At 55.1% G+C, this 27,741-nt stretch overlaps 1 protein-coding gene across 2 annotated transcripts; it reads left to right on the forward strand.

Moving 5' to 3' along the window:
• Window positions 1–1,541: 1,541 nt before the first annotated feature.
• On the forward strand, window positions 1,542–27,523 carry LOXL1 (lysyl oxidase like 1). 2 transcript variants are annotated; one of them, XM_025390496.1, is made up of 7 exons: window positions 1,542–3,438; window positions 18,340–18,448; window positions 21,905–22,042; window positions 22,557–22,713; window positions 23,331–23,426; window positions 24,917–25,032; window positions 27,220–27,523. In XM_025390496.1, exons 1-7 carry the CDS (start codon window positions 2,331–2,333, stop codon window positions 27,224–27,226), a joined length of 1,731 nt encoding a protein of 576 aa, XP_025246281.1. In that variant the 5' UTR covers window positions 1,542–2,330; the 3' UTR covers window positions 27,227–27,523. The 2 variants fall into 2 exon arrangements, with proteins under 2 accessions (XP_025246281.1, XP_025246282.1); XM_025390497.1 differs by having other exon boundaries at window positions 24,917–25,036; window positions 27,220–27,521.
• Window positions 27,524–27,741: the final 218 nt, after the last annotated feature.

Genomic DNA, 27,741 nt, shown 5'->3' on the forward strand with positions numbered 1-27,741 from the left:
TCCTCTGACTCACTCTGATTCGACCTTATTAAGAGAAAAGAGAGAGGAGCAGGAGCCAGCATCGGGTAAGGTTTCACGCCAAGAGCTGGCTCCGAGGCCCGCTGAGTGGAATGGCCTGTGCCCTGATCCCCCCACACCCAAAGCCTTGAGGCACTCCCTACTCTGCTGTCTGAGTCAAGGCGAGGGGTTCTGCCTTCATTTTAGGGCAACTGAGTTCCCTTCCTCACAGTCATCCTCTATCCTCCCTCCACTCCTCTTCCCTTCCCTCCCTGCCTAGGGGTACCCTGAGGCCTGTTTCCACTTCTCCCCCTCCTCTGCTGCCGCAGCTGCCCATCTGGCTGGCGGGAGGGCCCTACAGGACCCCAGGGATTCCAAGCAGCTGAGGCCAACACTGCAGGGGGCAAGCAGGAGGGAGGGAAGGCTTAACCCTCCAGGTCCCGGCCCTTAGTGAGTCCTGCCTCAGCATCTTGCTTGGTGTCAGTCACACCAATGGCTCTTTGGAGGAATCTTTTCTGGAGTCTGAGATGGAAACCCCACGCTAGGGAGCTGAGGTGTGAGCGTTGACAGGTTGCTGGCCAGGAGATATTGGAAGCCCCTGACCTCTGGGCTGAATTCCGGGCATTTAAAGGGTAGAAACATGCCAGAGTCCAAGCCTCAGTCCTGAAGAACAGTGCAATGGGTGAACAAATGCTGCCGGGCAAGGATGGGGTTGGGAGGTCTACAGTTCCCAAAGAATGTCCACTCTAGTTACCTCCTCCCTAGGTGGGCTCCAGGCATTTCCAAAATAAGAAGGAATATACAGGGGCCAAATTAAGGGCAGGTCCTTCATACCTTGTTTATAAGCCCAAGAGGGCAATTTCTGCCCTTCGGTTCCCAGGAATACGGTTGGAGAAGGCAGCCCAGGGGAGGCCGGAAGAGCAGTATTTGGAGTGTGAAGTGTTCAAATTTCTGGGACCCCCTCCTATCCCTGCCATTCCCAGAAGGAACAGAGAATCACCCAAAGCACTCTCAGGAGTGGCCTAATCTTCCATTGGTGAGATGTGGCAGCTGGATCAGATAGAGTAAGGGACTGAGCCACACAGCAACAGGACCAGGCCAGTTCTCCGGAACCACCCTTCTGTTGCTCTATGCTTACAGGCTTCTCTGTCTCACAGTGACCCCTGTCCCATATCAAAGACAGCCCCTGGTTTTGTTTTATCCATGTGTACACTCAAGTTATTCCCAGGCTATGCAGAGTCAAGAGATGCAGGACAGAAACGATACGTGATGTTTGGGAAGTTGCCCTCTCAGAGGATCTCACAAGTGCTATTCAGCCCAGGGATACACCCCACTCTTCAGACTGGGAAAGTAAGCCCTGAGGTGTGCCACGAGGGAAAAGCAGCAGCTCCAGTGCCTCTCTACACAGGTCCAAGAGCTGCGGTGCACCTGAGGCCTGGAATTAGAGAGTGGTCCCTGTTCAGCATCTCCCTGAGGAGGCCCACAAACAAAGAGGGTGTGCGGTTTTGTTTTTTTTGTTTTTTTCTTATTGAGGGTGTGGGATAATGGCGGAAGGAACATACAAAGAGGGTGTCTCTTAATTAGCACTGGCTCTAGGGAACAAGGAAAAGGGAAAACTCGGGAGTACTGGGAGGAGGCTGGAGCAGACAGGAGTCAGAGGCCCATTCCAGCCCAAAGGAGAAGGCAGTGAGCAAGGTGGAGACCAGGGATGCTGTGTCCAAAGCAGAGAGGAATGGGCGGGGTGGTGCTGACACTCCAGCCCTGTTCTGCCTGCCAGAGCCCCACTTACCAGGCCCGAGTCCCCAGAGGTCCTCTCCTACTCCCTGCTCGATTCCCTTCCTCAGAGGCAGGTCTGTGGCTTGGCTGGGAACTCCAGGGACGGAGGGAGCACTGCAGCTGTAGGACCGGCACATAGCTAAAAGCCGGCGGGCCATAGGGCCCCGCGGAGGAGGCCCCAGCAGGCGGACCAAGAGGCCGAAGCCTCCCGACGCTCTCAGCCTGTTGCTTATTCATTCAGAGTGGGAAAGCGCCAGCCGAGCGGCCAGCCAGTGCGGGGCTGGCCATGTAAGGCCCACAGGCGGTCCTGCCCGCCCGGTGCCCTGCGGAGAGCCTCGTGCAGCCCTGGGCACCGCCCCTGCCCTGCCCTGACCCCTTGGCCTCGAAATGCTGTCATCGGAGGAGCCGTCCCGCTCGGGACAAGGCCAGCATGGACAAAGCTAGAGCTGGGGCAAGCAAGGAGCCTTCCTGTCCTCGAGGCCGTGGGAAGAGAAGCACGCCCAGGGGGCCACTCCTGAGAGCCTCTCTGTCCACCAGGCCTCTGCAGAGGGGTCACCATGGCTCTGGCCCGAGGCAGCCAGCAGCTGGGGGCCCTGGTGTGGGGCGCCTGCCTGTGCGTGATGGTGCACGGGCAGCAGGCGCAGCCCGGGCAGGGCTCGGACCCCGGGCGCTGGCGGCAGCTGATCCAGTGGGAGAACAACGGGCAGGTGTACAGCTTGCTCAACTCGGGTTCAGAGTACGTGCCGGCCGGGCCTCAGCGCTCCGAGAGTAGCTCCCGGGTGCTGCTGGCCGGCGCGCCCCAGGCCCAGCAGCGACGCAGCCACGGGAGCCCCCGGCGTCGGCAGGCGCCGTCCCTGCCCCTGCCGGGGCGCGTGGGCTCGGACACCGTGCGCGGCCAGGCGCGGCACCCATTTGGCTTCGGCCAGGTGCCCGACAACTGGCGCGAGGTGGCCGTCGGGGACAGCACGGGCATGGCCCGGGCCCGCACCTCCGTCTCCCAGCAACGGCACGGGGGCTCCGCCTCCTCGGTCTCGGCTTCGGCCTTCGCCAGCACCTACCGCCAGCCGCCCTCCTATCCGCAGCAGTTCCCCTACCCGCAGGCGCCCTTCGTCAGCCAGTACGAGAACTACGACCCCGCGTCGCGGACCTACGACCAGGGTTTCGTGTACTACCGGCCCGCGGGCGGCGGCATGGGCGCGGGGGCGGCGGCCGTGGCCTCCGCGGGAGTCATCTACCCCTACCAGCCCCGGGCGCGCTACGAGGAGTACGGCGGCGGCGAGGAGCTGCCCGAGTACCCGCCGCAGGGCTTCTACCCAGCCCCCGAGAGGCCCTATGTGCCGCCGCCGCCGCCGCCACCGCCCCCCGACGGCCTGGACCGCCGCTACTCGCACAGCCTGTACAGTGAGGGCACCACCGGCTTCGAGCAGGCCTACCCCGACCCCGGCCCCGAGGCGCCGCAGGCCTACGGCGGAGACCCGCGCCTGGGCTGGTACCCGCCCTACGCCAACCCGCCGCCCGAGGCGTACGGGCCGCCTCGCGCGCTGGAGCCGCCCTACCTGCCGGTGCGCAGCTCCGACACGCCCCCGTCGGGGGGGGAGCGGAACGGCGCGCAGCAGGGCCGCCTCAGCGTGGGCAGCGTGTACCGGCCCAACCAGAACGGCCGCGGTGAGTACCGCCCCCGACGCCCCTCCGGCCGCGCGTGCCCATGGCGGCGCGAAACTGCTCCGGGCGCCGGGCCCCTCAGAACTTCCCGGAGGCCTCCCCTGAGCTGCTAAGCACGGAGCAGCGCCCCCTGCCGACTTCCCCCGACCCAGCCAACAGCCCCCCTGGCACCTCACCTCCCAGCTTAACCCGAACCCAGGCATCTTCAGTGCCAGGGTTTGGCCAGGCAGGTGTGGGCTCTGATCCTGGCTTTGGTGGAGGGACTAGCCGAGCTTTGGGAGGAGGTGTGCCTTCTGCACCTGGCTTGGGTCATCTGAGGACAAAAGGAAGAAACCCTTCATCCAGCTTCTCCCTCATTTCAGTGAGGGCATCTCCTTCTCCCCTTAGAGATGTCCTATGCCAGCTTACAGGGTGAGGCAAGGAGCATCAGAAACCTGAGTCTTCAGGGCCAGAAAGGCCTTAAGGGATGCCCCTGGAGGTGTGGCAGGTTGCCCATCACTGGGCATATGTGAGCTTGGCCTGAGTGCGCAGGAGGTTAGAGGGGAGCCTGTGCTCCAGGCGGCAGTCCAGACTTCCTCGGGGGAGTCTGCAAGGCTGGGGCAAGACAGACCAGTCAGGCACTGGCCTGGGTGCAGAATTTCAGAGGCTACCAAAAAACACAGTAGTTGAGATGAGTAATATTGAGATGTATTTTTTAAAGTCAAAATTAATGCAAAACAACAACAACAACAAAACAACCCTGTGAGAAACGATATATCCAAATTTTAAATAGAGTCAGTAATAGTGGTATGCCAAGCCATATTGGAGCCTGAGGCAAACTGAAAAGTCAGTAACACGGATCTTGTCTTAATTGGAAATTTGGATATTTTGTTCATTACAGATCTTTTTGCATTAATTTTTATTTTAAAAACTATTGCGTTAAATATTACTTATCTCCACTACTGAGTTTTTTTGGCACCCCCTAAAATTTTGCACCCCGAGCAAAAAAAGAAAGAAAACAAAACACCTCGCTGGCCTCATTCCCCTCACCCTGGTCCTGGTCCTGGGGGAGAGCCCCAGCTGTGGACGGGCTCCCTCTGGCTTTTCAGCGGGTGAAGATACGTCCTCCTCTTGGGAAGGCCCAAGCCCTCTGCGCATGAGGACACACTGGAGAGGCAGCTTCCACCCATGCTGTTAGCAGTCAGGGCTACTGTGACAAGGGCTGACGGGTGGGTCTGGCTAGTGCGGATGGCCATCACCCATTCTCTGCTGTCCTAGAATCCCCCACCCTGCTACCCTCTCCATACAGACAGCCTTTGGGTCAAGGTTTTCTGGTCAGTGCCTGGTACTTATGCAGTCCCACCCTGCCTTGCCTCTTTCAAGTTGTCATCAGTTCCCTCTACCCGTAATCCTCTGCTCCCCATTGAGGTTGCTGTGCCTGGCCCACCAAGTAAGGGCTGAGCCCTACAGTGCCCCAGAGCATAGGTGCTAGCACTCCAGCCTCCTCCTCAGCCTCTGTCAGCAGAGGGATGATGCCTTGTCTCCAGCCAAGCTGACCTCAGGAAGGGGCTGCTGCTCATGGGGTGCCTGTCTCCCTGGGTACTGCTGGAGGCCAAGACTAGGCGAGAGGAGTGTCTCCACTGGGAACACTCACTCTGTCACATCCAAGGGGACTCATTTGAGTTGTGTGCTGAATTCCACTTTAAGAACCTGCAGGAGCTCAGGAAAAATCAGATGGCAGGTCCTTCTGTGGTGTGATGCAGGATGCATCCACCTGCTCTGGTCCTTATCAGGTACTTGCAGCATCCCTGCAGAAGGGCACGTTATAGCCATGCATCAGCTGCTCTAGGGCCCCTTGGAGGACAGGATGTTTTACCTAGAGGGTGCTGAGCTTTTGCAGTGGCTTTTCTTAGAATGCAAGACCTCAGCATGAGGCTCAGCCTGATGGGCCCCACCTCTGGGCAGAGAAAACTGAGCCCTCAAATGCCACAATACTGGCAGAGGCAGGCCTGGGACTTGGCATCTGGGCACCAAGTCAGTGGGTTTTCTAGGGCCTCTCTTTGGGCTGTTAGTTCTTAGGGAAGCCAGTTGGTTGAGAGGGGAATGGGACAGGGCAAGGCCATGTCTGAAGTGGGGGTGCTTGGTGCTTAGCAGACCTCTGGCCACTACCCCTGAGCCCCACAGTTCATTTTGGGTCGGAAACATTTCTCCCCTGAAGGCAGCATCCTAGGTGCCAAGCTGAGTGTGCTCACATGCATCAAGTCCAGGCCCTTCCCTGGGGAAGTCTAGCAGGAGGGGCATCTCAGTGCTATAATTAGGTAAGCATTGGTGGGGCCAGGGGCTTTGGGAGCCCAGAGGAGGGCCCTCCCAGTCAGGGGCTACGGCTCAGGGAGACTTCCAGAGGAGGCAGTGTCTAAGCATTGCTGCAAGGGATGGTCGTCAGCACTATTCAGGTGTCCCTTCCCCTAATCATTGAGGGTGTGGGGTGGGAGTGTGTTTTTTGCTGGGGAGGGGGTTGCAGGCTAGTTTAGGGCTCACAAAGAGGCCAGAGAGGGAGTAGTCTCTCCCATCATTGGTTCCTCCCTCCCCACCCTGCTAGGCCAGACCGTGGAAAATCCCAGCCCAAGGAAGGCCAAGCCTTGTACTTGAGATCAGACCCCCAGGCCTGGTGTGGGAGCCCAAGGCGGATTCTCCGAGACTGACTTCATTCCTCCTGGCCACACACCCAGGGGTCTGAGGCTGGGCGCTGGCAGCCTGAGCGTGTGTGTGGGCGTGGACGTGTCCTCACAACACCAAGCACATGTGAGCACCACCCACCTCCCTCCATGGGTGGGTGGTTTCCAAGCGCCTGTCCTGAGTCCAGTTTCTTCCTCAGGTACCTGTGCCCTCTTTCTTCCTGCCCTGGGCACTGGTACTGCTTCCTGCAGTACCATTCTCACCAATTCTGAAACATGAAACTGAAAAGAAACTAGGGGAAACAGAGGCCCGGAGGGGGTCACATACTTTGCCTGGCTCTCAGAGCAAATCCTTGAAGAGAGGCCTGGAGGGTGGCCAGCCACTTCCCAGGCCCAGCTGCGTCCCCTGCACTGTGTCGGCTCCCTTGATGTGACCTCTCCCTCTACCACCAACCAGGCCCTCCTCTCCTGGGATCCTTGCCTCAGCTCCTGCCTCCCTGGAGTTTCAGCTTGTCTGAGCTGGGGGTCTTAGTGCCACGTAAGAAGCCCTGCAGCCCCAGAAGACCAAAGCTCCCCTCCCAAGGCCTTACCCTCCCACCCCCCGCCTGACTCACCGGCTCTGGCAATCCTGTGAAAGGAACATGGAACAGGCTGCCCTGGGCATCCTCCCAGGGCATCTCGGATGGCTGTGCTAGCCTTGCCTGGCATGTGTCCTCTATCCCTGACCTCACATGGCCAATCAGAGGCCAGGAGGGAACTGCAGCTGCCTCCTCCCTGGTCCCTTGCTCCCAGTCTCTCTGTCTCCAGTCTATCCTACATGTGGGCAGATAAACCCCTGCAGTCTGACCAGGTTACTCCTCTGCTCAAGAAGATTCTGTAGCTCCTCAGGGCCTTTAGGACAAAATCTAGTGTCTCAGCCTAGCACTTCAGAGCTAGAGGCACCCCCTTCCTGTCCTTTCTTCCTCCTTTTCTCAAGCCTCCATAGCCCCCATCGGACCATGCTGCTCGTGGGCCTAGATGTTACACCTCCCTAGACACATGCAAGGGTGTTTCTAGGGTACCCCCCTCTCTGTCCAGCCTCCTGCACCCAAGAGGCCAGACCTGTCTGGACCCTTAGTCCCTGAGAGCAGCCCTGGCTGCCTGCTACCACCCCTCCTGCCTGAGCCCCTAGCTCACCTGGGCCTGCTCCACCCTACCTCCACAGGCTGCCTGCCCTCCTCTGCCCTCCAGATCACTCACCTTCCCCTGCAGAGTTTGGAGTAGATGCAGGGAAGGACCAAAGCAGGCTTTACCCAACAAGCTTCCAGAGTTAGAGCCCAGAGGCAGGGATAATAATGCCAACTTGGCCATTTGCGGAAGAGCACTTCCTGGGCTTAGTGACTTCAATGTGCAGTTTCATTCATCCTCACAACCTCCTAATGAGGTGCAGGTTATGGTGCTCCTGGTGTAGATGAGAAAACTGAGGCCTAGGGAGGTGGCACAGAAGGGTACAGCCGAGCTTGAATTCAAACTGATGCATCACAATGAGATAACCCAGGAGGATGCCATGTTCAGCCTGCGGGCAGGGCAGGGCGTGAGCATGGACCCCTCTGCCAGCTTTGCCTCTGTGGTACTCACCTCCCCCATCTGCATCCAGAGGAAGAATATGCTTGCATTTGCTGAGTGCATTACACATCATCTCCTTTAATTCCCAGGTCCTAGCCAGGTACTGTTTTTTGTCCCATCTTACAGATAAGGTGACAAGCTCACTTGCTGGCTTTTAGTAGTGGAACCAGTATTGGAGTCTGTGTGACTCCCTATCTTGAGTTCTTAACAACCATGCATTTTTAAAAAATTGTTGTGTATTACTGCTTATCTTGTACACCTCATTTGTTCACTCATTTATTTGGTCATTCATTCATTCAACAGATATTTGCCTGCTAGATTCTGGGCACTGGTTGTGACAGGGTGAGATGGGACAGCGAGTGTGAAAGACTTTGGAAGCAGAGTCTCTCCCCAGTGTGGTGTTAGGGTGTAGCCTGGTCATGGTCATTGCTGATTCCAGAATGTTTGTGTAACAAACACTCATATAGTGCATACTAAGTGCCGGACGCTATTCTTGGAGCTTTGCAGTTAGAATCACTTAAGCCTCGACCAGGCGCGGTGGCTCACGCCTGTAATCCCAGCACTTTGGGAGGCTGAGGTGGGCGGATCACGAGGTCAGGAGATCAAGACCATCCTGGCTAACACGGTGAAACCCCGTCTCTACTAAAAGTACAAAAATTAACTGGGCATGGTGGCGGGCACCTGTAGTCCCAGCTACTCGGGAGGCTAAGGCAGGAGAATGGCGTGAACCCAGGAGGCGGAGCTTGCAGTGAGCTGAGATCGAGCCACTGCACTCCAGCCTGGGTGACAGAGTGAGATTCCCTCTCTTTAAAAAAAAAAAAAAAAAAAAAAGCATCTCCTATTCTTGTAACAACCATGGGATTGTTATCCCCATTTTGCAGATGAGCAAACTGAGGCCCTGAGAGGTTAAGCGACTTGCCCTGGAGGCAGAATCACAGATCAGCATCCCTCCTTCCTTCCCTGATTGTTCCTTCTCAGATTGTTCCTTCAGAAAGAAAAAGAGTCTTCAGGCTTAGAAAGCTGTGTTGGATCAGACAAGCTGTGGAAACAGAGGGTTCTGGGCCCTCCTCCTGCCTCCCTGTTTCTCCTTTGAGAGTCATCAGTGTCTGAACAAACAAGTAGAGTCCTAAGCAGCCTTATCCCAGGCAGACTTCCTGTCTCCTCTCTTATCAGCCACTTGCAAGACACCTTCTCTCTCTCTCCCCTGGTCTCAAACCGGACCATCCCTGCAAGAAGAGACAGCTGCTGTTTTCAATACTAAGAGTAAGAATATCTGATATTTATTGAACAGACACTATGCTAAGCATTTTATTTTTCTCATTTAATTCCCACAACAGCCTTGTGAGATTAATAGTACTATCATCTCCATTTTGTAGATGAGGAAACTGAGGCTTGGAGAAATTAAATAACTTACCCAAGGTCTCAGGGTTAATGAGTGGCCAAGCTTAGACCTAGGCTGACTGTCCACTCCAGTGGGCCCGGCCTCTGTTCTGTCTCTTAGGGAAGGGTGTTTTATGTTCTGTGTCACCTGTCTCTGTGTTCACTGTTCCCCTGAGGTGTGAACACCTGAAAAAAACAAAATTTGGGTTTTCGCCTCAAGTTTGCAGGCCCCACAGAGTTGCTGTGGATGGTGGCAGAGCTGGGTTGGGAGCCATTAGTGCCTTTATGGGCCCCAAGCTACTGCTAGACTTGGCCTGGGAGTTCTGGCTTTTTGTCCTCTCTCCTTCCTCCTAACCTCAGCGGTCCCCACTGCAGCATCCTCTGGTCTCAGAAGGGGTACCCCTCTCCAGTAGCTCCTGAGTAGCTCCTGAGTCCATTCTACCTCCTTTCTAAGCTGGAAACACATGGAAGACTTCCCAGGACAGTGGCTGACATGGGCAGGAGAGGAAAGGGGCAGGGAGGGAGCTGGGGTCCACCCAGGTGGCCCACACCTGCTTCCAATTGCTGTGCCCCGCATTCCTACAGAAGAGCAGTCAGGGTTGCGATGCTGGAGAGAGAGGTTTGGACTTGCCCCCTCCCCTGGCCCTGACCTAGCCACCTCATTTCCATAGGCAGCTGGACCAAGGGCCTTCTTTTCGTCTGGACTCATGATCACAGGGCACGGGTTGGGTCTGGGTCATTCTCCCTCTTGCTGATGAGCACCCAGAAACTGGGCATTGCAGTACCACCTGGAAATGGGGAGAGGGGTCTCAGAATGCCAAAGCAGGAAGAGACACAGGATGGGAAAGCGAGGCCCCAGAGGCCTTTGCCATCCAAACCTCAGGAGACAACCCAACCTTCCCCCTGCTTGTGGGCCAGTTGGAACCACAGGTTTTCCAAACCCGAAGCAAATCCTTTTGCAAAAGAAAGGACTTTGGGAATCGATTCCAGACTCTGCTTGACAATGAAGTCTGTGCTCACACAGGCAATGCCACCAGACCCTTTATGGAGTGTGGGCAATGGCTCACGCACTTGCCAAGGGCATACAGGTGCTAGGCCCTGAGCTGGGCATGGAGAATTTCAGGGGCACCTCAGACCCCTCCCTGGCCTCACTGACGTCTCAGCCTGGCAGTAAGAAAACAGACACCTGGGGTGCAGAGTGGCCCAAGCCCACGTCTGTCTTTGCCAGCTCCCAGCATCTGCTGTGCACCTGGGAGACGTGCGCCAGAAGCTGAGTACAGGCAAAAGACAATACCACTCACCCCTGCCCTCATGGGCTCTTGCCTGGCTGCAGAAGGCAGATATCATCTCGTGAGGAAATAGTCATGTAACAAATATTTATTGAGCAACTTACTGTATGCTGGGCACTGTTCTAGAGCTGGGTATTTGTGAAAAGAAAGAGACAAAATTCTTGCCCTGTGGATCTTCTATTTTCATGTATAAACATAATGAATACGTAAAAAAAAAAAAATAGAAGGTAATAAGTGCTGTGGAAAAATAGAGATAGGTAAGAAAGATCGGGAGTATAGGAGAGGGGCAGGTTGCAAAGGTGGTCGGGCCTCAGGAAGGTGACATTTGAGCAAAGACTTGAGGCATATGAGTGAACCATGCAGCTGTCTGCAGGAAGAGCATTCCAGATAGGAAGACAGTCAGTGCAAGGCCCTGAGGCAGGAGTTCTCTGGGCTTTTCAGGTATGCTCCAGTGTGGTTAGAACAGAGTGGAGTGGAAATGGAGGTATAACGGGGGACAGGTCAGAGAGGTAATGAGGTCCAGGCCATGGGGAGCTTGTCGGCCATTGTGACAGGTTTGCCTTTTGTTTTCTGTGCATCCTCTTCCTCAGAGTTTGAGCTGAGCAGAAACATGGGTTTCTGCTAAACAGGGCCCCTGACTGCTGCGCCAGGAGTGGACAGTGGGGAGTCAGCCGGGGAAACTGAGAGGCGGCTGTTCCAGAGACCAGGAAGAGTGGTAGCAATGGAGGAAGCCAGCTTTAGGGTTTGTTCTTGAGATAGAGCTGAGGGCATTTCCTGCTGGGTTGGATATGGGCTATGAAAGGAAGAGAGGTGTCAGGGATCACAGAGTGGTTTATGGCTGGTGTGGCTGGAAGGATGCAATTGCCTTGAGCTGAGATGGGAAGGCTATGGGCAGAGTAAGTTTTGTAAGAAATATAAAAATTTCAAGTCACTCTGCAGGGCCTGAGAGGGCAGAGAGGGAACCCCTGGAGTAACCGAAGCATCAGGGGAAGCTCCTAGAGGTGGGATAGGGGGCACCAGGCAGGGCTTGCAAGGGCGAGGAGGACTGCAAGGGCAGGGGTTGGGTTCACGCTGGGAAGAAATGTGCATTAGGTGTGCAGAGAGGCAGCAGAGGCTTGGCCTCTGGGCAGGGAGCTGACCTCTCCAGTGGGTAGTGTCGTCTGCCTCCCCCTCAGCCCAGCCTGCCTCCTGGGCAGCTGGTGCAATCAAGCACACACTTACAAATCCCTTCCGTGAGTCAGGCCCTTCTGCTGCTAGCTGTCTCTCCCCATCAGTGGGGTGGACAGACGAGTGCTGTAAAACGGTGCAGGGTGGTGGAGGGGAGGTCAGGTCTGACAAGGTGGGCTTTGGAGCTAAAGACTGTGTACCCCTGCATAGGTAGAGCTGGTGTGTGTGTGTGTCTGTGTCTGTGTGTGCGTGCACGCACACACATGCATAGCTGGGAATTCCAGGACAAGGGCACCATGGGATCAGGGGGTAGAAAGGTTGGGGTATGCTGCTAGAGACCTGCCTACTGATCCTGAGGGTTAAGAGTTCTGGAAGGCTAGGTAAGGCCAAACCACAGACGGCTTTAGCTGCCACTCTAAGACTTCTGGGTTTGATTCTGTGGGCAATGGGGAGCCATTGAAGACTCTGGGCCTGGCTTGATGGCTGTCCTAGCTCTCAGGCTTGAGCTGGGATTACACCTTCATTATGGGGCAAAGTGGAATCTGCAACCCCCTTGCCTGCCTGCTCACCAAGTAGGTGTGGCACCACCAGGCCAGTGCTGACAAGTTAATTTCCTGATTATGAGATAATCATTTCCTAGGGAATCGGGCAGCCAGCTCCCGCCCTGGAGGCCTCTCTGGCTCATCTTTATTCAAGGCGCTGCTCTGCAGAGCTTTCTGCTTCTCCCCCACCTAGGAGCTCCTCTGGAGTCTGGCCGTCCTAGCCAAAACATCCCTCTCAGCACATATTTCACAAGCAACTGACCAGTTCCTGCTGGACTTTGTTTATCCTCCAGCCCTGGGCTCAACAGATTAGGGCTCTTTTGCGTTCCACTTTCCATCATCTGCCCCTCATGAGCAGGAGGCTTGGAGAGGAAAGATTTCAGAAACAAGGTTTACTGAACCACAAAAAAGAGGAAGCCAAGAGGGAAACAGGTGAGGTGTGGACGAGCAATGGGAAGGCAGCCACAGGGCCCTCAGCGCTGGGCAGCCTCCAGGAACCGTTGGGCAGGAGGGAACAGATTTCTAATGAAGCAGGAAGGATTTAGGTCAGACGGTGGGAGAATTTCCTGACTGCTAAAGTATCGTCTGTAGGGGTTGTGAGAGGTCTCGGGCTCTTGCCCAAGGCTGGGGAATGAACTGAAGAGCTCCTAAAAAGTATTTTAATCTCCAAGTGTTTATCGATCCATCCAACCTGTGTTCAAGGGCCAGCTAGTTCAGTCTCCCTCATCGTCCAGATGGAGAAAGTGAGCCTCAGAAAGGTGGCTGGGGAGACCGGACAAGACAGTGAACTCGCCCCTGGAGCCTCACCCCTGAGAAGGCCCCAGCTGCATCCCACGAGGGAAGGGGCAGATGGTCTTTGTCCCCAGTTCCCGAGGGCTGGCACAGGAGACATCAGCAGCTCCAGACCCAGCGTTGAGCAGGAGGACAGGGTGGGCTTGTCCCAAGCACACGGGCCCCAAGAGTCAGTGTGACAGGTTCCTCCTACTGTGCCCCTGCACACTCCCACGGAGGAAGCTCCAGGGGCGGAGCCAGGACATAGAACTTTGGTTCTGTTTTCTCAGCTCCATGTTTTCACTGCCCTGGAGGGTTGAAGGGGCTGCTATAGCTAAAAGGCTTACCCCACACCAGTGGCTGGCTGTCTCCCTGTGAAATGAATGGCCCTGGGACCCTATTTCCTTGCACCCAGCTCCTCCCCAGCCGAGCAGCCTGGCTTTGGCCATCTCAAGGGTCTTCGCCACCCTGTGACTCAGCATCCCTGCCATCCTGGCCCAGGTTCTGTGCAGCCTGTATCCGAGGAAGAACGCCCACAGAGGCCAGCACAGGGCCTTAGGCCCCGAGTCAGGTGGAGGACAATTAGAAGTGGAAGAATGGAGACCATGAATTCTGAAGTGGGGCTGGGTCAACCCAAGGCCACACAGGCCTGTAACACAGTAGGGTAAGACCCCAGGCTCCTGTCTCCCTCCTGGGAGGAAGAAATGGATGGCGGCCAGGGTTTCCTTGGGCAGTCTGAGCAAGCCCATCCACCCAGTCTTTGGATGGTGAGGCCCACCCCAGCCTACCCCCCACCAGTGGTGCTGGGGGCTTGGGAGAAGACTGAGCAGGGCTGTAGGTGACCCAGGGAGCTGGATGTGTATCTTTAGGCCCAGGAGGGGAATGTACAGCCATTCACTGTAGCATGTTTGTGGAGCGAGTCAGAGGCAACCTGGGGGTCTAAAACAGGAGGCTGGCCGGGCACGGTCACTCACACCTGTAATCCCAGCACTTTGGGAGGCTGAGGCCAGTGGAACACTTGAGGTCAGGAGTTCGAGACCAGCCTGTCCAACATGGGGAAACCTCATCTCTACTAAAAATACAAAATTTAGCCAGGCGTGGTGGCACACACCTGTAATGCCAGCTACTCCGGAGGCTGAGGCAGGAGAATTGCTTGAAAATACAAAAATTAGCCAGGCATGGTGGCATGCGCATGGTCCTAGCTACTTGGGAAGCTGAGATGGAAGGATCGCTTGAACCCAGGAAGCGGATGTTGCAGTGAGCCGAGATCGTGCCACTGCACTCCAGCCTGGGCTGATGGTTTCCCCTGTATTTGGAGTAAGCAAAAAGACCTCATTTGGCTGGGTGCAGTGGTTCACGCCTGCAATCCCAGGACTTTGGGAGGCTGAGGCAGGAGGATCACTTGAGTCCAGAAGATCGAGGCTGCAGTTAGCCAAGTTCATGCCACTGCATTCCAGCCTGGACAACAGAGCAAGACCCTGTCTCAAAGAAAAAAGAAAGGGTGGAGGTGGCATGGGGAGCTGGATGTGTACCTTCACCAAGTCCAGGATCTTCCTTTAAAATGCATACTTTTTGAGGTGAGGGCTGATCACACAGTCTGATAGTAACTGGACTTCACCCAACATTGGCCACTCTGCTTGGAGGGCCTATTGTACCTTACAAGCCAGAAATTGCAGACCAGCCTCCCTACTCCTACACTGAGCGTGTCCACCAGCCCCCAACTCAATCAACCCCTCTTTATCCCCTTCCAACCTCACATAAGCCCCCAGCCCCAAGCCCTGCAGAGGGGCCAAGAGCCCAAGCCTACAGGCCTGACTGCTGACGAAATGTCCCCTGGGAGAGCTGTCCAGAGAAGGAGGCATTGTTCCTTCCTGGAAAAACATACCAGCCGTGGGAGGGGGTCTGCTGTTCTCTGGGACCTCGGCAAGGATCCTGAGGGTGAGGCGGGGGGGCCTGGCCTGAACTCCTGAGGCTACTCCTTTCCAGCAGCTTCCCCAAGCTGCTGCCTCTTGTGTCACCCCCACGGCCATGAGGGTGTGACAGAGTAGAGCACAGAGAGGAGGCCATTGGGGGAGTACAGGAGGCCCCGGTGATGGTTAGAGATGTAGAACAAAGAAAATTACAAAATAATGGTGAGAGTGATTCCATTTAAGTTCTAGAAAAGGCATAACTAATCTACAGTGATTAGAAGCAGTGCAGTGGCTGCCTGGGGTGGTGGAGGCGGGGCGGGGACTTACAGGGAAGGTACCAGAGGGTAATGGAAACAATCCACAGCTTGATTGTGGTGGAAGCTACACGGCTTTCTACATTTGTTAGAACTTATCAAACTGTACACCTAAAATCTGTGCATTTCACTGTGTATAAATTATAGCTCAAAATTTATTTTTATAAAGAGTGACAGGAGGAGTCCTGGGAGGGCAATGAGACCTAAGATCCCCTCCTGGGGTACCCCGGCTCCCTGTGTGACCCTGCGCAGATTTATGGGCCTGAGCCTCAGTTTCCTCCAGTGCTTCCAAAGACATTGTGTGCCTTGGTGTCTTGGGGGCAGGACATGGAACACACTTTGGATTGCCTGGAACAGTCATTAAAGAGGCTCTCCTGACAGAGCCTGAGGGGCTTTGGGCCAGTCAGTCACCCCTAAAACAAAAGTTGCTCCACTGAGGGCAAGTAGGACTCAGGCCCTGCCCATAGAACCCCGTCTGGAAGGGAGGAGACACACACAGGTTAGTATGGTGAAATCTAAGTGTAGATCAATACAAATGGGGTAGTAGTGAGAGAGGAGAAGTGTGTGCAGCCTGAGATATCATTACAATCAGGGGAGGCTTCCCACAGGAAGAGGCCCTTGCCTGAGCATGAGATTCCTCAACAATAAGAGGAAGAAGATGATAATCTGTGGGAGGGTCAAGGCTCAGATTGTGACCAGCAGCCCCAAGCTGTTTGTCCTCAGCCTCTCTTCCAAATCTCCACATGCAGTACTCTACAAATGCCCCTCCTCCATACGTCTGACACTTATAACCCTACCCCACTCAGTTTTAATCAAAAGGCTTGATGATATCACAGCGATTCCTTTTTTAAGGTTTTTTTTTTTTTTTCTTTAGCTGAAGAGCTTTCGCCCATCATCAGGGGACAAACAGAAATGAGCCTGAGATTCAGAATTGCTGATAGGAGTCAGACCTTGGTCTGTGACCAGGATCAGGGCCCAGTCTGTGACCAGGATCAGGGTTCAGTGTGTGACCAGCATCGGGGCTCAGACTGTGATCAGGAACAGGGCTTGGTGTGTGATCAAGGCTCAGGGTGTGCCCAGGGCCAGGGTTCAGTGTGTGACCAAGGTCAGGGCTTAATGTGACCAGGATCAGAGGTCAGTCTGTGACCAAGGTCAGGGCGCAGACTGTGATCAGGCACAGGGCTCAGTGTGTGTACATAGTCAGGGCTGGGAGAGGCCAGGAACAGCACTGGCCCCCACTGGCCCCACCTGGCCTCTTCCTCCCCGCTCCTCCAACTTCCCGGGGTTGCGTAGCCAGCTCATGAAATAGCCTAGAGAGGAAGGGTCAGGCCAGAAAAGCTTTGTGGAGCCATCTGTGCAGTATTTCTTGAAACTGGGCCTGGGGTGGGGGCAGCAAGCTGTCTGATGTCAAATGCTGGGTCTCCTGAGTCTTAAAGGCCCAGCTACCCCACCCTATACACAGCTGAGGGAAAGGCACTGGCTGATGGGGACGGGGCCCATCCCCAGTCCTCACCCCTCCCCCAGAGGCTTCCAGGGTCCAGAGAGTGAGAACCAGCTCCCAGCTGGCTTGAGGGCCTATGGGTCCCTTGGGAAATGACTGCAAACATTCCTAGGGGCTCAAGTAACAGGGCCTAGGCTGGCCAAGAAGTCCCCCACCAGCCAGGAGCCACCTCATCCTCACCCACCCTTGCACTCCAAGCTTCCTCTTCATTCCAAATAGGTGAGATCACCCTGGCTGCCTGGACCAGGCTCCCCCATGAGGCCCAGGTCCCAGGGAGAGCAACGCTAGGGTCTGGGAACTCAGGGTGGTGTGGGAAGGGGAACATGCAGGCAGACACTTCTGCCAATGGCTTAGAAGCCAGCCTTCCCCTCTTTGGCCTCATCTTCCAGACCTAAAAGCTGATGAGAGGGTCTTGGCAGCAGGAAAGGGGTGGGAAACCCCTCCATGGGACTTAAGTCTTCCCACCTTGCCTGCTGTCACCCTTCCCGAATCCCTCAAGAGCAGAGTACTTCAAAGAAAGTAAGAGGAGCTTATAGCCTCATCTTATCACCTGCCTGACAAAATCCCTGAGGCCAGAGAGGAGAGGGAATTAGAGGCCCCAGGACCACTCCCCTTTAAGTCAGTGGCTGGGCTGGGATAGAGCCCAGGGCCCTGGAGTCCCCTCTGCCCACACCCACCCCTGCCCGCACCCACCCCAGCCCACATCCCGTCACTCCAACATTAAGGTATTCCTTCTTCATTCCAATGCGGGATGGAGTCTGGACACCTAAGTGTGGCTTCTGCTTATTCCTAGTAACTCCTGCTCAGACTAATGCATGCCCAGGGAGGAAGGTGGAGGGGCAGGAACAGGATGGACAGGCCACAGGCTCTGGCACATCCTGGGGAACAAGGGACCACAAGGACGGGGGCAGCTTCCAGACTTCCCCTGGGTGCTTGACCCCAGGCCTTGCAGGGTAGGGAGCCAGGGTCTCCCTCAGATTGGTGGCCAGAGGTTGCAGACAGAGGAGGGTGTGGTCAGGTCTAGGGGGCTGATGGCAGGAAGTGGTGGCAGGTGATTGGGGGCGGGGGTACGGGGAGGAGTGGCTGTGCCAGGCAGAAAGGAATTCTGAGAAGGTCGGGCTGGGTGCCCAGGCTGCGAATCCTGCCCTGTCAGCAGCCTGCTCTGGGGAAATGTTTTCCTTCTAGCCCATCCCTTCCTGCCCACCCCGACTCCTGCCAGCCTGCATCCACCTGGCTCTGCCCATGAACCTTCAGGGACACACTCCAGGCCAGAAGCCCAGGACTCTCTTGGTGGTTCACAAAGAATGCTGACTGCAGGGATGAGAGGAACGGAGGGTGTCTGGGGGCTGCTGTCCAGAGGCCTGGGGAGTAAGGACTCGAGGGAGGGCCTCTGTCAGGAAGTTACATGGTTCACTCATTCCTGCCTCCAGGTCTTCGTTCATGCTGTTCCCCCTGCCGAGGACCCCCTTTCCTGCTCTCTGGTTCTCTAAATCCTGCCCCATCTCCCAGATCTTGTTCATGTCCAAGCTTTTCCAGGAAGTCTTAGCAGCTCCCACACCACAGAGCTCGAGATGCAAGCTCTTGCTGCCTGACTTCCCTGACCCCACACGTGAGCCCAGGACCCAACGCCCAAGGAGAATGGCAAAGGGTTTTGGGGTATGAGAGGATGTTTGGGGTATGAGGAGGTGTCTGGGCATTAACAGTGGCCAACCTGACGCTCTCAATGTCATGCTCTTCCTCCCTCCCCCCTCTGTCCCACTGCCCACTCCAGGTCTCCCTGACTTGGTCCCAGACCCCAACTATGTGCAAGCATCCACTTATGTGCAGAGAGCCCACCTGTACTCCCTGCGCTGTGCTGCGGAGGAGAAGTGTCTGGCCAGGTAAGCAGCTGAGGCAGAAGTGTAGCGTGTTGGGATAGTCCCTGGGAGTCACCCAGAACCCAGCCTAGCTGCGGCTGCCAGCTAGGCTGTCTGCAAGCTGATGACCCTGGCCAAATGCCCCGGCCTCCCAGAACCCTGACCTTTTCATCAGTGAGCCTTGCCTGCCCTGAGGAGGGGAGGGGAGGGGAGCAAGCGGGGACCCAGCATTTCTGTATACTGTACCTTACTATACAAGGAACTTCACTTTCACTGTGGCACTTCATCTTCATACGAGCCCTGAAGGCATGGGTTGCCCCCTCAGGAAACTGAGGAGCAATGAAAGGAACTCAAACCTTTTGGATCTGAGCTGCTTAATGAGAAGGTTCCTCTTGGGAACCCAGGCTTCCATTGCTCATACAGGGACCTATGGAAGTCCTACTGGGTGGATGTACCCGCAGCATAGAGCCCAGGACTATGGAGCCATGTCCACAGAGGACAGTTGTGGCTTTGGCTGGCCCAGGCTGCCTCTGCCTGGTCACAGCAAGGGCAGTGAGCCCCGGAGACAAAGAAGCTTCAGTTATATGTTGCACTGGAAAGAGGGGAAGGAGACCAGTTTCCATGAACCCAGAAGGTGAGCACAGCTGGCTCGCCATTATTCATGGGTGATCCTGCCTCTCACAGTGTTTGCTTCTAATTTATTAGCAGTTCATATTCTGCTGGAATATAGGTTCTTTGGGGATACCTCCCTGGGCTAAAATAATTAGTTAAGATTATGTTATCTGCTTCTTTTGTTAATATCCCTCTATGTTGAAAGCACCTATTTTTCTTAATTACCTGCTTTTTGGACATTTGAACTCTGTGTTTAGTTTGACTTTCTACTATCTAGGAAACCCTTCAGAATCTCAACATTTTCTCATTTCTAGAACTTCTAGTTCACTGCCACTATAAGTAGCTGATCATAAACCCTTATCTATCTGTAACAAGATAAAAGAGCTTGCACCAGAATGTAACTCAACTCACTCCTTCATTGAGAAAGTCTTGTTTAAAAAAAGAAAAAGTGTCCGCTGAACTAAGCACAGTGATTAGGAATGTTGTCGATATACATTCTGGTGCAAGTTCCCGATCCCATCCCAGACGGGCATCAGTGTGGAAACTGCCCCTGGTCCAGGGACCACAGGCTGAGTACCACTCAGCCAGCCTGTCTGGGCAGTTCTTGTCTTGTTTCAGTTGTCCTGGGGAAGAGAGCGTAATGGAATTCCTCCAGCAATGAGGAACTTACAGCCTCTATGACAGCCCTTCCAGTCTTAAGAGAATTAGTCAAAGCCAAACTGTTAATATCACGGCCTCTTCATGAAGGATCCTGAGTGCCCGGACCTGCGCTCCCAGCTGGGGAGAGGAGGCAGCCTGTTCTCTGTCCTGGAGGGTCTCCTGGTACAGCTGGAGAGAACAGCCCTCACCTGTACCCCAGTGACAGAACCAAGACACGAGTGGGACAAGAGCCAGAAGGATTGGTTCACAGGCCAGGGCTGCTGGAGGTCAGAGGAGGGAGGGGTCAGCAAGGGCTGAGGCCTCAGAGGAGGTGGGCGCAAGAGTTCAGACCTGGAGAACCCTGCAGAACTGGAGCCCTGGGGCTGGAGGGCCCTCTGAGATCATTGGAAGTATGGGCCACGGGCTGGTGCCAGTTCACATGCTGCAGGCAGAACCCAGAGAAAGAAAAGGACCGGTTCCAAGTCTCACCGCCAATTTGTGGCCAAGCTGGGCCTAGAACCTAGACCCTTATGGTTTCCCACGGTGTGCTGAGCCGAACAGAAGGGCAGGATTTAACTGAACAGAGGGAAGGAGGATGTTTTGTTTCAACCCAGACACAGACAGATTCCAAACCTCCCCCAGACAAGGCTGAGGGCCTTTCATCCTGGCAGACAGTCTGAGCCGCCTGTTGTCCAGACATTCTCTCAAAGAGAGTGCTAATCCCTACGACTGGCCACCACTCCCCTCTGGCCTTAGGACTGGACCTTAATGAGTGCCAGGGAAGAGCCCCTGAGGCCAACAGGGTTAGCTGTCAGCCATCAGCTGAAGAGGGGAGGGGCCTTCAGCCCCCCTTCCTGTTCCTACCACACATGTGTGTGCGCGTGTGTGTATGTGTGCATATGTGTGTGTCTCGCCTCACTGCAGCCTCTCGTTCCTCTTTCCACCCTTTTCCTTTTGTCACAAGGCCTGCCTCAGTTGGAAATCTGGAGTCAGCAGGTGAATTGTGAGCAGGCAATTCATACCAGACCCACGATCCCTGAATAGAAAAGGACAGGTTGCCAGCCTGAAACCATGCAGTCAGGGAGAGGTGGCCTGGTCATACCCAACCCAGTGCAAGATGTAGGTGGTATTGGGCTGTGCCGCAGTCAGTGCTGTTAGAGCTCACAGGCAATCGGATCCTCTAAGTAGAGCAATCCAGGCAGACTTCCTGGAGGAGGGGACTTTTGAGTTGACCCTAGGAGGCTGGGTGAGTTTTGGAATTCTGAGTCAAGCAAATAGCATGGGGAAAAAAGTATGGGTCAGGGAAAAAGTTCAGCCTGTTTGGAAAATAGGCTTTGAAGCAGGAACCCAGGGTGCGTAGGGGAGTGGAAGGGCAGATGGGACTAGAAAAGTGAAGAGGCTTTGACCAGAGGACCTCAAGTCTGTTTTTCAGGCCCACACCCAAGACATGGCATACTTTTGTCAACAATTAGGGCTCTGTCTGGAGGAGAGAAGACTTATCAGAATCTCCTGGAGAGGACTTTTTTTTTCTTTTTTTTTTTTAGAAAGGGGGTCTCACTCTGTTGCCCAGACTAGAGTGCAGCTGCGCAATTATAGCTCATTACAGCCTCAAACTCCTGGGCTCAAGGTATCAGTCTCCAAGTAGCTGGGGCTACAGGCATAAGCCACCTTATCCGGCTAATTTTTTAATTTTTAAAAAATTTATTTAATTAAATTAATTTTTTAAATTTTAATTTCTCACTGTGTTGCCCAGGCTGGTCTCAAACTATTGGCCTCAAGTGATCCTCCTGCCTCAACCTCCCAAAGCTCTGTAATTACAGGCATGAGCCAAAGTGCCTGGCTCCCACAACAGGGCTGTTTTTCAAAGGCCCTTCAGAGATTTCTTATGTGCTCCTGCACCCAGGGGCTGACCCCAGCTGAGTCACCTGCAGGTTTCAGGGACACTGCCGTGCCTGGTACCACTTTAGAAAGATGCTGTTGGCAGCTGCCGGCCACATGGTGGAGGCCAGAAAGGAGGGGACAGCCAGGATTTCACGGGGTCAGAAGACGGAGGAAGAGGCCTGAGCCTCTGCCACAGTTCGGGGAGTCAGAGGAGAAGATCTTCAGGGACAAGTGGTGGGGCTGCAGAACCAGTGGCCAAGGGCTGGGGGTGGGACTGAGGGGGCCCATGCTGGGTTCTGGTGTCACTATGCCCCAACCCCCCCCTTATCTCCCCTGTCGTCCCTGCAGCACAGCCTATGCCCCTGAGGCCACCGACTATGATGTGCGGGTGCTGCTGCGCTTCCCCCAGCGTGTGAAGAACCAGGGCACAGCGGACTTCCTCCCCAACCGGCCACGGCACACCTGGGAGTGGCACAGCTGCCACCAGTGAGTGGGGAGGGGCTGGGCCTGTCCTCTTCCACTTCTCCTCTGGACCAGGGACCTTGGTGCCTGAGCTCCCCCTCCCGCCATGAGCACTCTGAGAGACACAGATACTGGATTAGAGGGTCCCGGGAGGTGTCATCTGCCAACTCTTGCCACTGGGGCAAGTGTTTCTCAGAGAAGTCTTAGCCAAAGGTAGGCTGGAAGATGGAAGGATTGGTCTCAATAAGGGATGGAAATGTCTAGAATACGGGGCATTGCCCAGTGAGGTCATTACAGGTGGGAGCCCAAAAAGGAAGTGAGGGGTCCAGAGCGTGTGCTGTCCTGGAGCGACCCACCTAGGTGGGGAGCACAGAGGGGCCACCCCACAGGACTCAGGGGACAGGAGAGCCTAGATTGGCCAGGAGGCTGTGCCACAGCGGGGTCACCTGAGCCCATCTCAGGATGAGGACAGGATGAGAGGCCCAGGGAACACTAGGCCCTCTTCTCTCTCTTTCTCTCTCCTCTCCTCTGCCTCTAGACATTACCACAGCATGGACGAGTTCAGCCACTACGACCTACTGGATGCAGCCACAGGCAAGAAGGTGGCTGAGGGCCACAAGGCCAGTTTCTGCCTGGAGGACAGCACCTGTGACTTCGGCAACCTCAAGCGCTATGCATGCACCTCTCATACCCAGGTTGGGCTGGAGAGATGGGGTTCAGGGCACAGGCGGATGAGGAGTGGGGAGACAGAGCAAGGCCTGCTGAGGCCGGCTGAGGCCTGGCTAGTGCCAAGGCTTCTGGCCACTCAGCTCTGCTCACAGTGAAGGTCTTCTCACCAGTCCTGAGGCTGCCACAGTGCCCTGCAGGGACTGTTCTCTCCCTGCCCAAGCCCCTTCCCATGTTATTCCCAGGCGATCTGCTCATGGAGAGAAGGAAACATTGCAACAGTCTGGAGAGCAACACGTCCCATTAGCCTGTTCACCCACCCATATCCCTCTTTCCATCAGCCAACCTAAACATCCACAAACTGTCTGTCTGTCCCGTCTCTCTTTATCCATTCTGCCATCCATCTTGCCCACGCATACCAGCACATCCATCTCATCCCTCCCACCTGGCTATTAGAGATCTCTGTCTTTCCTCTGGTCCGTCTAGCCAGTGACTTTAGGAAGGGGTGGACCCACCCTGAGCAGTTGCCCTGGGCCAGGGTCAGGGGAGAAACCCAGGGGAAGATGGGCCTGAAACTCCTGAAAGTGGGCATGGGGTGGCTCTGGGGAACCAGCAACATCAGCCGCTCCTCTTGTCCCTGTCCCAGGGCCTGAGCCCAGGCTGCTATGACACCTACAACGCAGATATCGACTGCCAGTGGATTGACATAACCGATGTGCAGCCTGGGAACTACATCCTCAAGGTGGGCCTCTGAGTCTGGGGCTTTCTCTCCAACCGGATGTTCATCATTCCTGAAAGAAGCTTCAGCCTCTGGGCCTCTTCCCTTCTCCCCAGCTGCTGAGCAGAGGCAGCATCCGAGGCATCCCTCAAAGGTTCAGGCTTCCCAGCCGAAGATTTAGGTCTCAGGCTGGCATAGCCTCTCTCTCCATAAAGAACCCAAGGAACCTTTGCCCCAGCTGTGGTAATGCTAGAGGCAGTGGTGATACTGTCTCCCTAAGTGACTGAGGACCAGAGAGAGCAAGGAAGACTTGGAGAACCATGTGGTCTATCTTCCTGTCTTCGGACAGGGCAGACTTTGTATCATTTGGGAGACAGATGAGAGGCCGTTGGCTCCTTACAGGGACCCCTGCAAGGCCAAGGGCTCCTGTGACCAAGACCCTTTTAGCCTGAACCCCTCCTGCTCTAATGGACACTCACCCCATCGCCTCTTCCCTTGGTTGGGAGAAAAGTAGAAAAGCACATTAACAACACACAGCCAGACTTGGTACATACGTGTAGGCCAGGTTGTCATGGGCCCACCTGGGGAAGCCATGTCTCAGCCTCCTCCACACAGGTATAAAATGAGTAGGGATCATTCCACCAGTTCATCTGGACCCACTCAGAAGCAGAAAAGCAGCTCAGTAAGGGAAGAGCAGTGAAGCCAGGTTTGCAGGCGGAGGCCTTCCCTGCAGAAAGTCAGCTGGTGGAGAGATGCGTCCAGCAGTGGTTCTCTGCGGTTCCCTCCTGAGTGCCCCTCAGCAGGCTCCAAGCTTGCTCCTCCAGGGCCTGGGGTTGTCCAGTATATTTTTTCTTTTCCTCATTCATCCACTCAGTCAAACACATAGGAAGTCCCCTCTGAGTTCTAGGCACTGGACACACAAACCACATAAGCAATACAGTTCACAGTCCCTGCGCTTTGGGATCATACCAGGATTTGAAAGTCACATCCCTGCATCTGTTCTTAGATGTTCTGTGAATAAAGCTGGCCCTTCCCTAGTTAATCCAACATTTAAAAGTGTTGTATCCCAACAGCTCCTTTTCAGACAAAAAGCATAGACAGGAATGCATAGGGAACAACTTTGAGCCTTGGCGTTGGGGAGGCCAGGTGTCGAGTCCCTGCTCAGCTCCTCATTACTGCATTCCCAGGGGCAGGATCCAACCTCTCCAACCCCAGATGCCCCATGCAGGGCCCACCTGGCACAGGCTCTCGCTCTAGGGAAACATCCAATCTTCTGATAAGGGGGATCAGATGATGTTTGCTTGGGTTACCAGCTGCCTCTTCTTTGTCCTCTGTGTCTCTCTAGCAGTGTGTCTCTGTCTCCATGTCTCTTGGCCTCACATGGTCTTTCTCTGTCTCCTGTCTATGTCCCCTCTCTGTCTGTCTGTCTGCCTCCTTACCACCTTCTCTGGTGAGTGGTTGAGGTGCAGCCCCCCGACTAGACTCCCTTTCTCCCTGTTTCTCTTCTTCCTCAGGTGCACGTGAACCCAAAGTATATTGTTTTAGAGTCTGACTTCACCAACAACGTGGTGAGATGCAACATTCACTACACAGGTCGCTACGTTTCTACAACAAACTGCAAAATTGTCCAGTAAGTGCTTGCCCCCCATCCTTCCTAGCCCTGTCCCTTTCCTGCCTGGGGAGCAGGCAAGGCCACCTGAAATACTTGAGATACCTGCACTTTAGGTCATCTTGATGGCCGAATGCAGCTGCAGCCGGGCCCAGCAAAAAGAGCCTTGTCCGTGCCAACCCCAAGCTGAGTGTTTACGGTGGGGCTCAGGCTGTAGGGTATTGATCTGGGGCTGCATCCTGTGGCTCCCTGAGATGTCCCAAGTGAAAACCAGCAGAAGGCAGAGTCATTTAGTGCAAGGCCACGAGCTCTGCAGTCCCAGTTCCACAGCTTCCTCGCTCTGTGACATTGGGTAACTACTGTACTTCCCTGAGCTACTTTCATCAACTATAAAATAGGTATTTCCACATAGGCTGGGGCTGAGGATCTATAGGCCTGATGTCTGCATGTTCAACAGCCCAGCACACAGTGGCACACAGTGAACAGCAGCTGTGATCATTAGTGTCCTTATCAAGTGGACTGGATTAAACAGTCACAGATTAGAAGTGATTCTGGTTAAAAGGGGCCATCTTCAGTCCCTAGGCCCCTGTTGTAGAAGAAGTCCCTAAAACCTGGGCTTGGGATTTTAGCACATGGCTGCTGGGTAGGGTCCTCAGTCTTTCTCCTGATCCCCACGTGAAGTACTTTGCAGAGGGACCCCCTTCCTTACAAGCTCACAAGGAAACCCTACCACACTCCAGATCAAAGGAATCCTTTTCCATTAAAAAAAAAAAAAAAAAAAAAAAAAAAGTCCTAGAGCTTTCGGCTTTACTTCATCAACTGGGAGAAAGGTAGTAGAGATCTCAAGGCCCAGAGAGGTATCTTTCCCTAAAAGTGTATGCTTATTAATGGATGGCAGGTATGAGAGATTAAGCCTATAACTGTGGTCAGGGTGTGGTGTATGGCCAGGGTCAGGGCTCAGTCTGTGACAAGGGTTAGGGCTCAGTGTGTGACCAGGATCAGGGCTCAGTGTGTGACCAGGGTCAGGGCTCAGTGTGTGGCCAGAGTCAGGGCCCAGTGTGTAGCCAGACTCAGGGCTCAATCTGTGACCAGGGCCAGGGCTCAGCGTGTGACCAGGATCAGGGCTCAGTGTGTGGCCAGGGCCAGGCTCATTTAGAGACAGCCCTCTCACATTTGGCTGCTACCACCAACCTAACTGTTCACAGCATGCTGCCACCACATCATGAATATTAAAAATGGGAACAGCAGCCTCTAGTTCAGTGCAGAGATTAGGTTCCTCAGGAGTAGAATGAGATCAGAATTCCCCAGGGCACACAGCGTGTTTGAAAGGACGAACTCCTATCCCATCACTGGCAGTTTGGCTCTTTAGTAGGCCTGGGTTCCCAGCACATTCCCACTCCTCAGGGCCTGTCTTAGCTATTCAAGACCCAGGGGTCACCTAAGTGGTAGAAGCCATTCTAGGGAAGGAGGAGGAAGGAAGAATGGGGTATCCAGGAAACAAAGGAGGCTGCTGGGGGCTCAGGGAGGCAGGGAGTCCCGCCTGCTGCTGGGAAAGGGGGATGGGAACAGAAACAGCGTCCCACGTCCCAGGTGCCTGGAGCAGCCAGCGGGGCTCTCGGCAAGGCAGATGGAGAAGCAGCCTGCGCTGCCCTCCCAGCTCCCGGGGGCCTGTGGGCAGCAGGGGGTGCCAAAGCCCTTCCTTCCAAGAGCTCTTTACATAAGTGCTTGGAAAGGCTGGGTCTTATTAGAGTGTCTCAGTCTCTGTGACCCTGACCACAGGCAGGCGGCTGGGCCAGCGTGCACAGGAAGCTGGACAGAGCATTCCCAGAAAGGCCACGGGACTGACGCCTGTGGGTTTCCATCGTATTTCTGGAGGAAAAAGGAGGCTTTAAAAAAAGGTTCTGAGTTAGAAAAAACAAGAAAGTATTTCCAGACAGTAGCAGCTCTGCTAATGGCCTGGAAAACAATCTGGGACTAGGGCATGGGGAGGGGAATGTGCTGAGACTGTGCCCTGGGTGGGTGGGAGTCCATCGAACCCCTCCTTCTGGAGCTGGGCTGAGGGGGTCGGCACTTTCTCTTGAGGGAAATGGAGGCCCATGCCTGCCCTGCCACGAGAGATCTGGGCTGCGGGAGGGAAGCCCTGGCTGAGGGGGCCACGGGGGCCCTACTTTGCAGCCCCTCATTGACCCACTGTCTTTCCTTCCTCAGATCCTGATCTCTGGGAGGGACAGATGGCCAATCTCTCCCCTTCTAAAGCAGGCCCTGCTCCCCTGGCAGCCTCCCGCCGAGGGGCCCAGTCCCCCAACCCACCGGCAGGGGCATCCCTCCCTGCCGGCCTCAGGGAGCGAACGTGGATGGAAACCACAGGGATTCCGGATGCCAGACCCCAATTTATACTTCACTTTTCTCTACAGCGTTGTTTTGTTGTTGTTGGTTTTTATTTTTTATACTTTGGCCATACCACAGAGCTAGATTGCCCAGGTCTGGGCTGAATAAAACAAGGTTTTTCTATTCTGCGGCTCTGCATGCGGCCTGCTGGCTGGCCAGCCACGGCTAGTTTGGGCCTGGGGGATGTCCTTGGGCGTCATCCTTCCCCTCACCAAATGTGGAAAGGGCAGCCACCACCCGGTCAGGACCACAGCGACCATGAGGGCGCTGAGCCCATCGTGGAAGCCTGTGGGGTTGAGCCCTTGGCCAAGCCTGTTGTATGGGAATGGGAACACATCCGAC

The sequence above is a fragment of the Theropithecus gelada genome, chromosome 7a (genome assembly GCF_003255815.1).
Source record: "Theropithecus gelada isolate Dixy chromosome 7a, Tgel_1.0, whole genome shotgun sequence".
NCBI lineage: Eukaryota > Metazoa > Chordata > Mammalia > Primates > Cercopithecidae > Theropithecus > Theropithecus gelada.

Bases quoted from the DNA above. Each gene is read 5' to 3' on its own strand.
- LOXL1 (XM_025390496.1), top strand. From the start codon at position 2,331: ATGGCTCTGGCCCGAGGCAGCCAGCAGCTGGGGGCCCTGGTGTGGGGC. The intron at 18,449-21,904 runs GTAAGCAGCTGA...TCGTCCCTGCAG, and splicing joins GAGGAGAAGTGTCTGGCCAG to CACAGCCTATGCCCCTGAGG. The intron at 22,714-23,330 runs GTTGGGCTGGAG...TCCCTGTCCCAG, and splicing joins CATGCACCTCTCATACCCAG to GGCCTGAGCCCAGGCTGCTA.